Raw genomic sequence first — 18,668 nt, forward strand, 5'->3', positions numbered from 1 at the left:
ATTGTGTCTTCATATATGGAACTGATATACTGGATATTCAGTTTACATCATGTTTTATATAGGCCTGATGATATTGCACGCGTACGCGCGCGTCGAAAATGTTATGTTTCTTTATACCGTAATATTTCTCATAACTTGTACATTGGACATTACGTTTTAGATCAGTATTTTGATATACTTTGAATAATTATTTCTTTCAGAAAAACCAAATTAATATTATGCAATTAACTTACTATTAGTCAGCAGAGTGCCGACCTTAATATTGTCATTATGTGACTTAATCACGTCAAAATAAGCACGATAATAAATTGATTGATTGTGATACGATTACGTTAATTAAAGTCAATTGTATCGTTGTGTACAATCAATTATGGCATCATTACTCCAGATAATAATTTATAACATAGACGTGCATGGTATCTGTTTTGGAGAGGAGGCGGTGGTGAAAACTGCATCTACAGTTAATTCAAATAGCATTTTCAATATCTCCTTCGAAATTGAAATATATTATGAAATATGCATTAATTTTAAGGAACTTATGATGTGAGGCACATTGGACGCAGTATTAAGAAAATTGCCTAGATACACTGTTGAAAATTTTATTGAAACAAATAATTTGAATCGTTCATGTAAAGAAAAGATTATAAAGTTAGAATTCGACGAAATCCAGATAAGACAGTACATACATAAAGAATTTACATTTATATTTCTTCTTTAAAGAATAATTTCATGAATAATTATAAAAAATAATTTCACGTCACAGTTTTTTACTTATTAAAATGTTGATGGCATGTTAAGAATCAAACTCGAGCGTAATTTTGCAAATACTGTACAGAACATAATGTGTGTTTCGTTCGTTAATAAAGTTAATTATAATTATTAACAATATCAGTTTAATCCGTTTTGCAGACTGCAGGAGTTAAAGTACAATCTGATTTGTTTTCAGTCAATTTGACAGCAGGTTGTATTGCCATGAGCATCAATACCCTATCCGGTGTCATTTTAAGTAGGCCTACGATATGCCACACACTGCCCTTCAGCATCGCTATGATGTTGAACAAAAATCTTCTGACGACAAAAGTACAACATAACGACAATTCGTTCGTACATTATTTTTATTTACAACATTTACTTGTTATAATAGCCGTATACCAATCCCCTGTACCCGCAACGGAGTACTAATAGTTCTCCGTATTTATGCGGTTTATGCATTACGTCATTCCATCACGTCATTAATCACGCATAACGGACTGTAACTAGCGCCATCACAAAATATCAGATGATTAAATAATAGGCAATAAGTTGTCTGTGGTTTTATTTTCGAGCTACTGTATATCAAAAATATATTACCGTATATCTACTGAACGTGAAGCATTTTTTTTTTTGCAGTTTACTCACTTCTAGGGAGTCAATATGGTAACATGATCAGTTTGAACTACCTAGCTACTAAAAAAAATATGGTACTTAAGCAGAATTTGGCCTAATTCTGTATTTGACCAGTTTAGTAGAAATTCGCGATTTTTATCGTGATTTCTGTAACACATCTTGTAAATTTAACCAAGTAGTATATCTCAAATTCATGCCTTTAGCTAAGCTTTAAGTTTTCAGCCAGCAATCCCGGCAATTATTAACATAATATTCCACTTAAACTAGATAGAGAAGCGCGAGCATAACATTTGTATAAATCTTGAAACATGAGAAATACTTTTTGTTTGCGCTAATCTACTGCAATACGTCAATGTTCTTTGACACTAACGACTAGCTTAGCTATAGTAATTGTATTCATGACTGCCCTGAATGCTCAGCCACGGAAGCACGAACTCTTAAGCGATCTTTAGAGCAGTTAAATATACCTACCCCGGAGGACAATAAAAACACAACAGAAATCAACATTTACAAATGTTGCTACGATATTATGAAAATTCGATAATTTCAGACGAAATTTTCCCGGGAATTATTTCTTTAAACTCATGCGGTGAAACCTTATTAATTGTACATCCGTATGAGGGCACTTTGTTATTGTATTGTTATGTCCCAAAGGTTGCCACCAAATAGAGGTTCTACCCGTAGTAACAATTATATAATAGTTATAAATGAATATGTAGTGGCGCGAACGAAAGGTCATTTTATACCTTATACGCACTCATTTAAAGTAATATAAAACACATAACGATACTTTAAATATAAGCTGTTCTATTAGTTTAATACTCTGATTTGAAACATCATCTTTGTACAAATAGCGCTCTCGAAAGTTTCCTTTAAGCCGTCTTTGAAGTCTGCACTTAGGCCTAGCGAGAAGTGCTAATGTCCATCCATTTAGATAATTCTCGAGCGGAGATTGTGTTTGTGTACAAACTGCTATTCATAATTACATTAGATTCATAACTACAAACATAACACTACTTAAAATAGTGGTGTTGATAGATACATCACACGTCGGTAAACATGAACACACAGATAATTCATTTATTTAAAAACATACACATTAAAATATATGAGAATGAACAACTGCATTCAATTCGGCGGTTGTTTACAGGCTTCGGGCTCATACGACAATTTGCCGAAATGCACGTTTTCTACTCTCGGTTTTATTTGACATATAGACTTTAATACGTAATTAAAAACAAAAACCAATTTGATTTATATATCAATAGATAGAACGCTGTTGGTAGAAACATCATAAAACTAAGTAAAATAGTGACGTCACGTAGTGTAGGGACATATTTGACGCAGGAGAATTTAAAGGGACAGTTACACGTTTTAAAAAAAAAGAACAAATGTACTTACCACTCGGCCCTTCATCACATAGTTAAAAAGGCAGCCGTATAAATCCTAAAAAAAACTTTGTATAAATCCGATAGATCCTAGCGTATTGTAGGAGATACTTCAAGATCCAAGGGTACTGCAAACAGGTCTACGTTTACGTCTCCTGGGTGTTTCACGGTACACTAACCGCTTATCACCCCAGACCGCCATCACATCGTTGGTTGTATGTTGTTGTCAATAAATAAAAAGGGGGCCTAGCCGTAAAAATCCAACAAAATCGCATCGAATAGTCATGCTTTTCCTGTATAAAATCGATAAACGTTTTGAGGTTGTATACAATCTTAAAGATCCTAGATTATTTTACGAGATAACAGAGATGTTATGGTACTTTTCAAGATTCAAATTTACCGGCTCTTTTTCACGAAACGGAAGACATCTTTGATCGATGACAAACAATGCTGTGCAACGAAGCGTAACCAACAGAAATAACATAGCGTTTTCAGGGGCTTTCGTGACATTTTTTTCACACAGCTGCTATGGAGGCTAATCTTTTAACAACTGTCCTCCGAAAATATGCTTGCCGCGCTATGTTATCAAAGCTCCATCAGTATTGTAAAATCAATACAGTCTTTTAAATCGACGACATGATCATTATAATTGGACAAAAAAATATCAAATTATTTTTATTTCGTTCTTATTATAATCTTTCGACTTTAAGAGTTGAACCCTTCATCAAATCTGCTTAACCAAAAAACACAGAACCAATACATGACAGGAAAACAGATATTATACAAATTTTAAAAAAGGGTGATGTGCCTAAATATGGTAGTGACATTACGTCATCGTCCATGGGCACATTACTTGTCAAATAAAGTTTTATAGTGTATACAGAACTTAACGAAGTAGGGGGGGGGGGGGGGAGGGAGGCAATTAGCACTCATATTGCAGATGAATTTATAAACTATAACTATGGATATTTTTGTATTTAAAAATAACAAATGGCATCATGTCGCTGAAAATCTATAAAATGACGAATAGTTGTGTTTATGTCCGTTATGACCATTGCTGCTGGCCGTTCTCAGTGACGATCCGCCGTCTTCCCCAAGCCAACTAATGCAGTTGAAATGAGCGCCAATGTACGTTATAGTTCAGACTAATTTCATTTTAATTGTCCCTTGCTAGTCATTGAGATCGTGCAAAAAATACAATTAACTATATTCATCCCTTTTGGGGTACTTATAGAGAGTAATAAATATAAGATGTAATTGAGATGAAGTGGATTATTTTGTTCATAAAGATTCAACCGTTTGCACTCTGTGCAGACGACTGTAATGGTAACATTGCTTAGTTCTTCGAAGTACGCTTATCACAGTCGTTGTGTTCACATCATCATACCATAAACGCCTGCGGTTTTTTTCTTTTTCTGTTTGTACGTTTGTTGATATGGATGAAATTTCCGAAATAAAAAAAATTCATCGACCAATGAACTTGTACTGATGCATCAACTTTCGCATTTGAAGGACCAATCGATTGTATATTAACCACCTATATCATACTTGTGTCTTTATTATACAATATGATAATGAGTAATAATAATAAGTATATGATAAACCGACCAAGAGAACTTCTCGCAACAGGCATTAAGTTCATATCAATGTAAAACAAAATGTGGGATTATTTTCAAATAAGATTTTTACTTTCACGTAAAAAAATATGGCTGTTTGTTGTGTGCTATAGTATGATGTAGATAACTAAGGTTTCAATTCCATTACAATTTCCATCTCAAACTTGGAAAATTGAAAATTCGTAGAAAAACGATCAATATATCAGACTTAACGATTCAAAGAGGGATTCCATTGGATTTTGAAAATCGAATTAAAATTTTTGTCCATTTTGTTCATTCCTTTTAGTTGTGTAAATATTATTATTGAGACAGGAACTAAATGATTCACAGCGATAGAGGGCAGTCTATATCCGGTTTTGCGTTGGTTTACTATTATTTGTATTTACTTTAAGTAGAAGATTTTTAGACGGTTTATATCAAAGAAAAGAGCATAATTGATTCCTAAACAAACTGAAATATATAAATCCACAGCAGACTCACGTCTTGTTTTGTAATTTAATGTTCTACTACGCAAACTGTTTTGAGAACAAAATGCACCGAAAATCAGGCGAAGTGTTTGCTTCAATCAAAAAGAAACATAAACAAGAGATAAATTGAATTCTGTAGAAAGACACATTTATCAAACTTAAACATTCGATGAGAAAATTTACCACGACAAGCATTAGACTCTCGAGTTAAGCGAAGCATATTGTAAATCAAAAAGAATATTATACTACCAGGAGGCATAGCAGACGACATTGGACTCGCAGACGACATTCGGTCAAACATTCACCGAGTAGGCTAGGTATAGAAGCGGATTTACGTCAAAGAAATAAACGAGCCGATTATAAATTTGTACGGGGATTTTTTTTACAAACGATATTGCAATAATGGATGCTATTGTGTTATTACTGTGCGTTTCAATTAAAGATAATGTCAGAGATATAAAACACTCGTTGATGACGTCATTGATATAAACACGCGAAGATGTAATATAATATTGTTTTTTTATATAAATTGAAACATTACAGCTAGAAAAATATTTGTTAAAAGTACACAAATACTTGATAAAGGAAGCATTAAAGAAAGTGTACAGAAATGATCAAAGCACCGCGCTTTGCAAGATGTTTAGGTTTGATTTCAACGCTGATCAGTCAACAACTTAAACAGAAAACAACGTAACAGAAAATTATCAACGTTTATAATTAATGTGATGGCGCTGCGCAATCACTTTTCGATATGCATGATTGATTTATGCTTGGTTCCCACTAGAGACGCAACACAACGACGTAACGCAACGTAAGGGATTAGACCAATCACAGGCGATGGATTTAACTCAATATCTATTCTTCACTGTGATTAAATTCTGAAGTACTGAGATACGGAAAGACATTATAATACCGTTCATTATCACCACTAAATATCACTTCTGTCGTGCAATAGAAATACTACTGAACAGTTACTGTACTTATTTAACCAATACAATCGCAGGGATTCACTCAGGTGACATATAAAAATATAATAAACATTATCAGTTTGTAAATCAAGCAACATCAGTTTGTTTAGATCTAACTTCATCTTTTTTATGATCAATTATGTTTAAGGTGTTTTTTAATATTTCTGTATTTCTCATGAGTGATATATAAATACAACAACGTTAGAGCATACATTACATTGTCTCTTATACAGTCTAGTTAAAATAACAAAAAGAACATTTTTTAATCATCTCGAATGTCACAATTGACGCATGTGTTCTAATGTTCTATAGTCGTAAATCTAAAGAAAAACAAAACAAAGGTGAAATTTAGTTTTTGCTGTACAATTGTAAATTGTTATCATCAATCATCCAGAGGGGATTGTTTTGAAAATTCTAACAAGAAACATCTTAATATTTCATCAAATGCAGTTGTTATTGTTCGTTTTCTTTTTCCTTTCTTTTGTGCGTTTACATAATATATCTTATTATTTCATTTTATTTACTCTAAAATTAAAACAAAAAAAAATTATTTTTATTATTGAATTTTCATGTAACATGCTATGGTCTTTGGCTATAGCTACTGCTGTTACGCACAGTTGTAGAATACATCCCTACTGCAGCTGTTTTAATTTTAATATTACATTTATGTGGTTGCTATTAACGTTACTTTCACATTTACCTAGATGCTACAACTCTCAGGCTATCAGTTAGTATGCTACAGTTGCATTCAAACGCTACAAACTACAGTCCTAGTGGTGTTGCTATTAGGCCTAATGTTTCTATCAAATGCTACAACTGCGGCGCCTGTACACACACATCTTGCTGCAATGCATAATACTGCAGCTGCTACAGTGGTAATAATGCTACTCTACCTACAAATAGCCTACTACAGTGCTAGTGATGTTTCTTCTAATAACCTAGAAAATGCTACAATCTTAATGTGCACATCATGTTATCGTATCGTTATCATTTTCGTTAATGTCGTTGAGTAAGTTGAAACTTGATACTAACGTAACGTTTTCAATAATGTGGATATTAGCTTAGTGTATGAAATATTTGTTTTTCGAATCCTGAAATCTTCAGATCATGTTTTACAAAACGATACTCTTTTTCGAGACAAATCCCTCTTGTATAAACATATAATGATATTCTGTAAGTTATTACATGCTATCTCTCTCTCGGGAGAAGTTTCTAACATGAGTTGATATACAAATTTATAATAGAGATTTAAATCCAATTTCTATCTTCATTTATCTTCGATATAACAACATCACTAAGACTGTAACATGTTTTTTTCGCTGAACTATAAAAAAGCATTATAAAATGATGCCAGTAAGCTGTCTATTAGTGTGTAAACTAAGGCCTCGTTCATTAATAGGTCGGTTTCAATCCGACTTGTATTGGAACAAATATATCGAATAGCAAAAAAAATGTATTAAAAATTAATTAAAAACAAAATTAATTTAAAAAAATAGATAACAAAAAACTATGTTTGTGTAACAAAAAACTATAAAGAATCAAAAGTAGGAATGGATGGATGTGTATCTATAGAATTATATAGGAAAGAATGCGTATCCAAAAAAAACTGGGAAGGAATGTGTGGTGAATTCTCCATTGTGAAACCAGGAATATGTCTCCCTGGTGAAACCTAGCTAAAATGCGTAGACATATTGACAAATCTAGGAATACATTTAGAAAAATGAAAGAGCGCATGCCTATTGATAAAACTAGAAGGGCTGGATATATCGACCTAGAAAATAAATCTAGGAAATGGAGGAAGTATCCAGAATAGTAGACGTGATCTAAGAAGACTTTTATTTCTTTATATTTTATAATATAGTCTTCATCATTATTTCCGCCCACCATTACAATGTCGTCATCACAGAGCGTTCGCCATTATTGTTTAATTCAAACTCATCAAATAGTCATCTCCGCTTATTTCTCTGTGTGTTCTTAAAGAATGTATTATCTTTCAATGAAGGAAATTAGTTGAAATTTCAGTTTTTGTTTTTTTTTCTAAATCGGTTATCAGTCTTTAAAAAGAAAACCGACAGCATAAGATAATCGTGAATTGAGAGAGTAAATCGGTACTAATAATACTAATTTAAAACTATTTAGTTGAATATCTACCTTTCAGAGAGTAGAAACTTAATTCAAATCATTCCTGCTATATTATACTATCATTAAACTTTAGACCTATCGTGGTTTCTTCTTTAAAATATTCATGCCCTTGTTAAGTAAAGTAGATTTGTCTATACATTCTTTCCAAAGTAAACTACATAACAACTATCTTACTACTTTTTGTTTGTTTTTGCAGTTTGTCAATTTCTTTTAGGTGTGTTTTATTTTCTGCTTTGACCAACTAGCATAAACAGTTTAGCACCTGTTTGGTCTTTCTTTAACCTTTATATTGTTTTGTATATAATATCCATATTTTTTTTGGAACATCAAGCAATATATAATAATGTGCATACGGTAGGATATGTGAATTTGGTTTTGAATTTGGCACGCCATAGATAAACATTTTTTCTATGAATTTAAATACATTCTCTAGGAACACTGAACAATAATATCCATAATGTGCATATTGTATTTAATTTGAAACATAAAATAATAATTAATATCCATAGTAGTTTGCATACTGCATTGGAAAACAGCGTGTGTGAATTTGGCGCGCCATAGAGAAAAATTACGGCAAATTTAAATAAAATAACTTTATGTACGTTTTAAAAAAACACTGCAGTTTCAATAAATCTATCATAAAATATTGGAGATTTAATACTGCGTACCAATATCGTATATCCATCGAATTTAAATTATCTTTAGTGACAGTTATAAAGTTTACTGTACACTTGCTATAGGCTGCTACTTGCATTAATTCAATCAATCAAGTTTTACCGTATTATTTTATTAAACCTACAATTTCAATTTATTAGGTTCTAACGTGATCAAACGATTGCTATACTCGCATTTCAAATAGATTGTAGATTTACGGTGTGAGAAATTGCAATCTTCAACAAGTTTCTAACAACACGGCTGCCGTATCTCCTAAACCACGATTGTAGATTTACGGTGAGATATTGAAATCTTAAAAAAAAAGTTTCTAACAACACAGCTGCCGTATACTAGGTTTACGGTGTGAGAAATTGCAATCTTCAAAAAAAGTTTCTAACAACACGGCTGCCGTATTAATATCTCCAGAACCGGAATTTTCGATACACGGCTTTCTATTATTATGAGAAAATTAAGTGAACATACCTCAGCATAGTTTTATTTACTAATTCATGTGTTTAACAAAGTCCGAGTTTTGCCTAATTCGTTGACTTGCTTCTCTCGCTACACTTTGCATTTACAGTGTTATAGTATGAAAGAGTATTTTCGACGTTATTGGGCTTTTCGAAGTTTCACTAATTGAGGTCTTGCAATAAATGAAAACGTCTGGTTGCTGTAATCCAAACAATGGTTGGTCATTTATTTTAAATAAAAACAAAAACAGTGGTACGGTATGAGCATGCGCTGTTGGCCACGTTTTTCTGAGAAATTTATTGAAATTTTTCACCAAATTCTCTGTACCTTCGATGACGTTACAGGTGGTATATTGGAGAATTGTTGGTTGGTCACGTGTGTATAACATTTGTTGACTGAATTATGTTAATAAGGTTAGGTTAGGCTTATAGCCTGATACAGGCGGCATATATGATACATATGACCGTGTATCACAGATTTTTCATAGGATGCTGTAAACACGATAGATACAGTACCGAGAATTTGCCAAATATGCACATATTGTGTGACGAATCGGGAAAAATGCAAATATAATTGACAACCGATGTCCATGTTTGCGGATGTTTTATTCAATACTTCCAATTCCATTCTAACATCAGCATAACCTGTTTCACATGAAAGGTAATATACATACTCTTTGATCAATTCCAATACACAGCAAACGGCTTATAATATATACAATAATAATATAACTATATAATTTACTTTTATACAATTCAATAGTTTTTACACACAACATTCTGTATTCTGTAAACACTACCTACAGTTAACACATTGTGTACAACGTGCGGGTATAACATCTTTATTTTTTTTTACGGGGCTAACATTAGGGTTACTGAATATTATATATAATTCATAGCTACAGTTATCGACAACATTACATAATGTATAGACAGTATGAACATAGACCAATTCAAGCAATCGGACCTAAGTGCCCACGCAATTGACATATGCCCACGCGTCAACCCTAGAGGTTGACGCAATAACTCCCGCGCTAATAATATTCTAGTACCTGTGCTGTGTCATCATGGATCCACAGGTAAAACTGATTAAAACTTCTTTAATAAACATTAGAAAATACACAAGGTCGATGACGTAATATATCTTGTTATTGCTCAGAACGACTAACCTTATAGAAATGTAATCTGTTTAAAGATGTATTGTCCCAAAAAACATGAAAAATGAAGATTAATTAAATCAGATTTTGAATAGGTTATTTTGTAGTATTAATAAAGTTAATCACTTCCATAGGAAAAAAAACCCTAAAAAACAATGTTTCACTTATAAAATAATACAATAAGTGGTTAAATTCAACCAAAAATCCATTGGCTGGCAGCCAATTTGACCATTGGTTGCTTTAAATTTCATTTTTTTCAGGAAAATAAATTTTGTTTAGATCCAATTTTTGGTCAAAGTGGATAACTAATATGTGACATTAAAATGGCATATTCAACAACAAAAATTTAAAAAATTATTTTCAGGGGGATAATACATCTTTAAGCCTCAAACATACTAATGATGAATACATTAAAAACATTGATACCGTTTAATTTGACTAATGCACTGCATTACATATGGTACATCGTTTAAAAAATATTAATATAATCCTAAACTGTATATTAAAATCAAGGTTTCGTGGACTGGATTGTTTTATTTAATACTGTTCACAATTTATAACACACATTTACATAAAAAAATAGTTGGATTATGTATTGAAGTTAAGTTTCTAATCTAAAATCAAGGATGGTATTTTATCAAGGTTCTTATTTTTTTAAAATAATTATTGGAATTATAATTTATCATACCATAGCACACGAATTCATAATGACAATCTATGATCCAATATTCTACATTTGATGTTATTAGGTTAATACGCTTGCGTTTGGTTATGTCATTTTTTGTCAAGTCATCGGACCCAATTTGGTCGATTTTACAGAGTAGGTCTAGTCTAGATGAGATGGTTTGTGTTATCGTATAATATATGCATGTGTGCTTGAAACCTTTTTTTGGGTGTGCGGTTGTTGGAAAAGTTGAAAAATGTTCTAGCAAATTTAAAGATCCTTAATATAAGTATATAAATGCCTCAAAAAGGAATTTACAGAAGTAAAACTTGGGTCCTAAAGGCTGAGCAATGCTCTACTGTATTTCATCCTTCCAAAGATCGGTTTACAAACATGTTTGGTGAAAGTTTGAAACCATAAATATTTAGTTTTTACATATTTATCGTAAAAAAATACCCCTCTCACGTCTAGCGTATAGCAAAAATTTGCGGAGTTTTTCACACACCGGGGTATACATACAAAAAGCTAGTGGTGTTCCCACGGCGTGTATCAACTCCGGAGATTTTTCTATGCGATTTTGAAACTATAAACTTCACATTTCACTTTTATATAGGACATTTTTTGTTAATATATTGGAAGCATTACGGATGAATTATATTACAAATTTAAGTTATTTAAGTACATTCTATTTACTGACGAACTTGTAGATTTTTAAATCTAATTTGAATTCGATTTTAATTCTTCAGTTTGACGGAGGTGATCTTTGTGACAAAAGATACATTTCAGACATTTAATTTTTAAACAAGCACGTACGTTAAAATATGAGTGCAAAAGGTTGATACATGCCATCGTATAATCTAGATAATAATTCAAGTATCACATTATTTTAACATAACCGACCATTTTTATATGTATTTCTGTACTATTATTCTTATTACCAGGAATAAGACATTTTAAATATAAAAAATACGGTATCTTGTCTAACGACAATAAACACATAGCAGTATCGTGTCTGTTGACGGAAACCCATTGACTTAACTTAAGATGCACATACGTTGCTGGTCTCCAACGTACGCAAAGGGAATGCATATGTCAATTTCAGTCAATGACGGACTGATGCTCTCAATCGAGAACGGCAACCAAACAAGAACAGTAGGTGGACAGAAAAGTGTTATTTATTATGAACTTTTTTGAAGAGGCTACTGATGTCAGGAGGAGAGCCTACAGTATCCAAATTGAGATGAAGGTTGCTGTGGCTTAACTGGTTTAGGAACCCTAAGAAGAAAGCAACGCTGGAGGCCTCGGGCGTTTTAGAAATATTTTAATGTCTTGTTTTCTCTGGGCACTGCTCAGGGCCCCCTGGGTTTAGCCAGTGAGCGCTCATGGCCGTTACACCAATGGGTAGCTGTCAGAAGATACTGTCTGCCGTTTATTGTTGCTAGAAAAGATACCGCTCGTGTATTGGGTGGGGTTTTTTTTGTGGTAAAAGTTCATTTCTAATTATACCTGATGAAAAAATGATGAAAAGATGAAAAACCCATTTCAACAAAGTATCCAATTTCAATTGAATTACAGCCTCATAAAATGGTACATTACCATGGTATCATATAATTCTATTAGACTATAATTAATTTTAAGACTACTGCACTTTTGTAAAAGAAAACGTTGAATGGAAATAAACTGTAACAAGTTGTTTCCAATTTCTTTAAATAGTAATGAGGAAAGGGAAAGTACATTCACCAAGGAGTGTAAATGTGTACGTGACCAACTATTGTATGGAACGGTAACTCCTAATAAGTCATTATGGTTGTTGAATCAGTCTCTTTCGTTCTTTTCTCAACTCTTTCTCATTTACTAAACTAAAAAGTAGAATTCACCAAAATGAAACATCTTAGAAAGTTGTAACTCAAATGACCAAACTTCTGTATCAGAGTGCTTCAAAAGCATGTAATATGCTTCTCTAATGTAAACTGATTTAATTTTTCAATGTATGGCAATGTCAAGAAAAATCGTACCTTACACAAACTACTGTAGGCCTAAACATTGTATGTCACACTGTAAACATATTTCAAATTTAACGCTCAATACAAAACTAACTTATTCAAGGTGACTGCATCTACTTTAATTTATCAATATGACAAAGGAAAAATATAAAAATAAATATAAAGAAGAAGACTTCCTATTTTGAGGTCACTCATTACTAATTACAGAACGATTTTACTAACATTTATAGATGGGTTAAAAGAAACAACAGCTGCAAAAAAAAAAACCAATTATTCAACTCAAAAGGCAAACACAAATTTATAAAGCTAAAAATAACATATTGGACAGAAAATGTAATTTACAAAAATATTACCAGAATTATTGATAACACTAAAGGAATAACAGCTATTTTATATACATTATTTTTTAAAACTAGCATACATACAGCTTAGGCTGTATGTAATTGCACAGCTGTGGCTACCTGTACAATAATGTAGCACTTCTGAATTAGTCCATTGCACACATCTAGTGAAAGATTTAGTTTTTAAAAACTTTGGACGTATTAATTTTATTATGAATGGATTTTGTACGAAAAAAAAAGGATTGACAACAAAATTTGTCACTGTGCGGACAGGCATTAAGTACATCCCATAACAAATCTGAATCTCACTTTAACCCCTCATGTTTCTATCCAGATCCCACTGGACGCGCATCAATGCACAGGCTTAGCACCTGGCTTCAGGATTGTGAGATTTCATTGCTTTTGTGGCCTGAATTATTATGTAAACTTTATTAAATAAATTGTGCCGTTTATCAAAGTATTGCGCTACCTTATTGGAGCATGGGAGTCGCAAACAATTTTCTTTGAATTTTAGGAGACATGAGTGTGTAACCGGCATGATAAAAATGTTTCATTTTATCGGTGTTAATTCCACATGTACACAAGGTTGTGTGGTATCAAAATACCTACAGTACTGTAAACCATGTATACCACAAGAGTACCACAGGAGTGCCGCAAGTACCTTTTTCTTCTGGTAGTAACAGACTCGATCATTGCAGTATTAACATTACTATAAATCTACTTTAGCCAGCTTCAACTGTCATTAACAAGATCTCTGAGCGCTTTCTGTTGTCTTGGCGGCAAACTTGTGGAGTGTTGGAACAAGCTTTCCCCCATTAGTGAGTACAGCGTCTTAGCTAAGGTGTTGGTTGCTTCTCGGATATTGCCTGTGCCACCGTGAACAGCGCCCGAACCAGACATGTTGCTGAGCAAATGCCCAAGAATGGGCACGATGAAGCGAATGACAGGCTGCTGTTTCCTAGGCCACACCATAGAGCTTAAATCTACAAGATAAAAATAATGAATGTAATTAATTATTGGTAGGGTTGACTCAGTTTAAACTCTCCTACTGTGGATAATTTTAACCTAGCTTCTGCTTGATGGCAAAACAGAGAAATTAAAACAATTTGACGTCAAGAACCGTGACTTAAAACTTGTAGATACATGTATGAAAGTTCAGGGCTTTAACTTTTATAGCATGTCATCGCGACCTAACTTGGAAATCATGGATGGCTGTGGTACTTACTAACTTAATTATGCATTAAAAAACTGTTACCATATACTTAATTAATTAGAACAGCTTCAATAACTTGATACATGATTAAAACTAATTCATTTTTAATATTCAGGAGTATTAGTAATATGTTTGGTGCTTGTCTGTGTAAATTTCATTATTATTATTAGTACAGCCCCTATTAAGGGGACACTTTTTGGACCACAAAATAGAGGTGTCTATTATAACAAAATATATATTTTCCTTTGTTGGATTCCTTAGGAAAGGTCCCTGAATAGAGATGTCCCAATGGAGGGGATCTATTGTATCAGATCTTGTGTAAATCTTAGTAAATCTCCAATTTCAAATAACTCTTTAGATAAGTTTAGGTCAATCTCATGGGAAAAATTCCCTTAAAAAGGGTGTCCTCTGTATAGAGATAGGTGTCCCCTGAATAGAGATAGGTGTCCCTTGTATAGAGATAGGTGTCCCCTGAATAGAGGTCTTCCAACCAAGGGTAATCTACTGTATATGTATTATACAGAGCTTGTGTAAATCTTAGTAAATCTCCAATCCCACTCTTATTATCATCCAGTCATACAACAATTGCTTTTGTAAAATAAATCTGAGACTGGACAATATGAAAAAGCAAACTATTTTACACTACTTAAAATATTAGGTGATATACCGGTACTTAAAAAAACAGGTCTCCTTTTAAAACAAACACATAATGAGCAAGATTATAGTGTTGTATTCCCATATGATGTAGTGTACATTTTTTTCCTATTTGTCAGACGGTATCAATGTCGGCTTCTGTACACAATACGTCTTCTTTACAAACGCACGTCTCAACCTTCGCATAATTCATTAAAGCGTAATATCGCTATTTTGTCAGACAAGTTATTCATCGAGATCTCAACAACGACGTATCAGCATATTTCAATCATAGTAACGAACTCTTACTTAGTGTGTATTCGCATTAGCACACAAGATATCACGTATCATATGATCAATTTGCTGTATACAGAATCAACATACACTTAGCGTTCGTCCACACACACAAACGTGAAACACAATAACAAACAATAAGCCAACCATGATGAAAACCTAACTATTCGTTAAAACCGATAATAAACATTCAGATTTCATACTAAATGACACATTCTTTTACGACGACGATCACTCATGTGTTTAATATTCGTACACTACGGTCAATCGCGCAGTTGTAAATGCGTTAAATATTTATAGTTGTAGAAGTAGTATCTGAAAAGCTTTGTCAATTCAGCTGCTGCCTTTTCATGATTCATGCTATAAAGTAAAGCTGCAATTAACTATGTGAACAGTAGAATAATCTTCAATTACAACATACACTCTTTTACAACAAGGATTTGTTATGACATATCGAAAGCTATCTATCATGTTTCATGTTTGAATTTATCAACATCAGCAAGATTTTCTAACCTCTAATTATTGACCACATTACAACCCATTCATTACTAAAGTTGAATCTCTAATTAATGACCACAAATCAGTTGAAGATTACATTAAACCCTCTATTAAGGGGACAATTTCAGGATCTAAACAAAGTACTCAATAGAGTTGTCCCTTGAATATGGGTTGGCCTTAGTGTTGTTAAAACAAAATTGCCCTACAGCTTCCAGCTTCAACGGTTTCAGAATTTGCAAGAAAAATACTGTACTACAGTATTACTATTCTAGAATTTATTTATGGTATACGAATAAAAGAATAATACTGTAGTCTAAAAAATGTTATTTCTGTCTTTCTGTATTGGTTTAACTAACATCAATAAAAGTTGGGGTGGATTGGGGGAGAGAAGTATCTGAGCAGCCAGTCAGATTGACTGGCTGGTCATTGTGACTGGAAGAAGTGCGATTTTTTTTGTCCCGGAAGAATGACTTAGCTGGTTTTACGAAGCTGGAATGAAAACAGCGCAAGTCGGTGAGTATAGATAGTACTTTTCATTATATTCCCTGTTCTTATCAATATCTTATAGATATCCTTAAACTGTATTACAATGTCAACATGTTATACATAAGGTAAATTGATGAGACTTATCCCTCTTCTGCAGCGAGCACACTAATGAAATCCACACGACATCAATCATGTCTAGCAATGTACCAATAACTTAGCAGAATTATCATTTTTCAAGGTAACATTTATAAAATATATATTTGGTATTTAGGTTTTCAGAAAATGACTGTGTTACCATATATTTCATTCACGAGCAACATTCCATACACGTGCCAAAACTTAGCAGAATTATCATTTTTTAAGACAACTTTTACAAAATACATATTTTATATTAATTTATATTTTGGTATTTGGGTTTTCAGAAAATGATTTTGTTAGCATACATTTCATTCACGAGTAACATTTACATTCCATACACATGCAAAAAACTTAGCAGAATTATCATTTTTTAAGGCAAATTTTTACAAAATACATATTTAGTATTAGGTTATTATTAAATATCTTTGTTACCAAACGCAGCTCATATTCATAAACAACATTCACATTCCATTGCACTCAATATCGGCCAACATATGGAATATTCCACAGGGAAGGAATGGATGTGTTTAATTCCAATAATTTCTCCGCTGACTGGGATAATCAGGTGAACTACCTAGGGGTTTTATACCCTAATGTTGTCAGCATTGGAACACTATAATTATACCGTCAACATGTCTGGCGTATTTACAGTGATTGTCCCAATGCAACGGCAATGTTATTAATACTCTCTAGAGACATTTATTCAGAAATACAATTATCTTTTCTACACTATGAATGATACTCTATATTGGATTTGTCTATAATAAGTTGTTTATTATTAATGTTCTGTGCTATATAATACAAAAAATGGCTTTCTGTACTGCAAATAAAAGTTAAGGAAACTTTGTAAAAGAAAAAAAAAGTTTTTTTTCAAAAGTGGTTTAGTTTAGTTCTTGTAATTTAATATAGACAATAATAACTAAATATTAACATGTCGCCTAGAAATTTATTAGACATGTTCTGACATATAAAACATACTAAATTCAGCATGATAGAGAGAACCCGTTAGAAATATTTTCTATTTATGATAATATGGTGTTTTAATGCATAAAGCTGGGCCAATAGGGTTACACACAATAATCAATCAAACGCTGATTGGTTGATTCTATCTCATGAATTAAATAATCACGTTAAACTAGGTTAATCAAGTTTCTCCAGCATGCTCCACTAGATCATATTAGGGTGCTTAAGCTGATCATGTTTGATAATTTTACGTTCACATGATATGACTTGATCATGATCAGTGGAAGCATGATCATCAGTGTATGTGAACCTTCCTAAGGAGATTTGTAAAAAAAAAAAAATGGGTACTTCAAAATGCAAATTAGATATGCTAAATATAGAAACGTCATTATTGGCTGCCATTCTTCAAACATAAAAAAAAATTAATTAAAAAATTAATCTAACAATTTGATTATTTTTCAATACTACTTCTCCTGCTCATTTAATATAATATACCTTCTATTATAGCTCCTCAGAATGACCCTCAATTTTGTGTAAGTAATTATGGAAGCCAATGAGTTGTGGATAGGAATATTTTGCAATTGTCAAGAAAACATTACTTAAATTTTATTCCACTAGGATCTAATTCTAATCAAAATATTTCCCCTTCAACGAACTATACTCCCCCAACGGAATCATAAAATGAAAAGTAACGAATATCAATCTATCATCACCAAGCTACTAACATCCTGCGCTCTTACATCAATTCACATTAATTCCGTAACAAGTCATTGAAATGTAAAAAAATCAATGACCGCTCAACACACCACACAACTAACAAGCCTACACAGAAAATCAACCAATAAACCAATCATCTCTTCAGAAGCTACGCAAAAAAAAAAAAAAATCAAACTTGTCGGAATGAATTTTTTTAAAGTCAATTTCATCAGGCGAATTTAAAAAAAAAAATTGTGACTGCGCCGAGTATTTTCAATTTCTACTTATCTTAATGCTTGGTTTCATTCAACTCAAATTCCTCTCATCAAGGTTTTCAATTCATAGAAAGCTTTTGGGAATTATCAAAGTGACGCCTGGACCTTTTAATCATTCTTGGTTACAGATCTTGAAAGCATTGCAAAAAAATGATGATTAGCCAGGTTTTTAACAGAATGAAAAATAGTAATTTTGGCATGTTTTTAAAGAAAGAA

The 18,668-nt window shown here is 32.5% G+C and overlaps 1 protein-coding gene across 1 annotated transcript in view; it reads right to left on the minus strand.

The window, feature by feature from the left end:
- Nucleotides 1-10,915: 10,915 nt before the first annotated feature.
- Nucleotides 10,916-18,668, minus strand: part of LOC144851536 (TOG array regulator of axonemal microtubules protein 1-like) — a 38,340-nt gene continuing 30,587 nt past the window's right edge. The window contains exon 20 of the mRNA XM_078709050.1: nucleotides 10,916-14,239. Within this exon, the coding sequence (XP_078565176.1) occupies nucleotides 13,989-14,239 (251 nt within the window). The 3' untranslated portion in view covers nucleotides 10,916-13,988. The remainder of the gene's footprint in view (nucleotides 14,240-18,668) is intronic.

This window comes from Antedon bifida, chromosome 9, assembly GCF_963402885.1.
Source record: "Antedon bifida chromosome 9, ecAntBifi1.1, whole genome shotgun sequence".
Taxonomy (NCBI): domain Eukaryota; kingdom Metazoa; phylum Echinodermata; class Crinoidea; order Comatulida; family Antedonidae; genus Antedon; species Antedon bifida.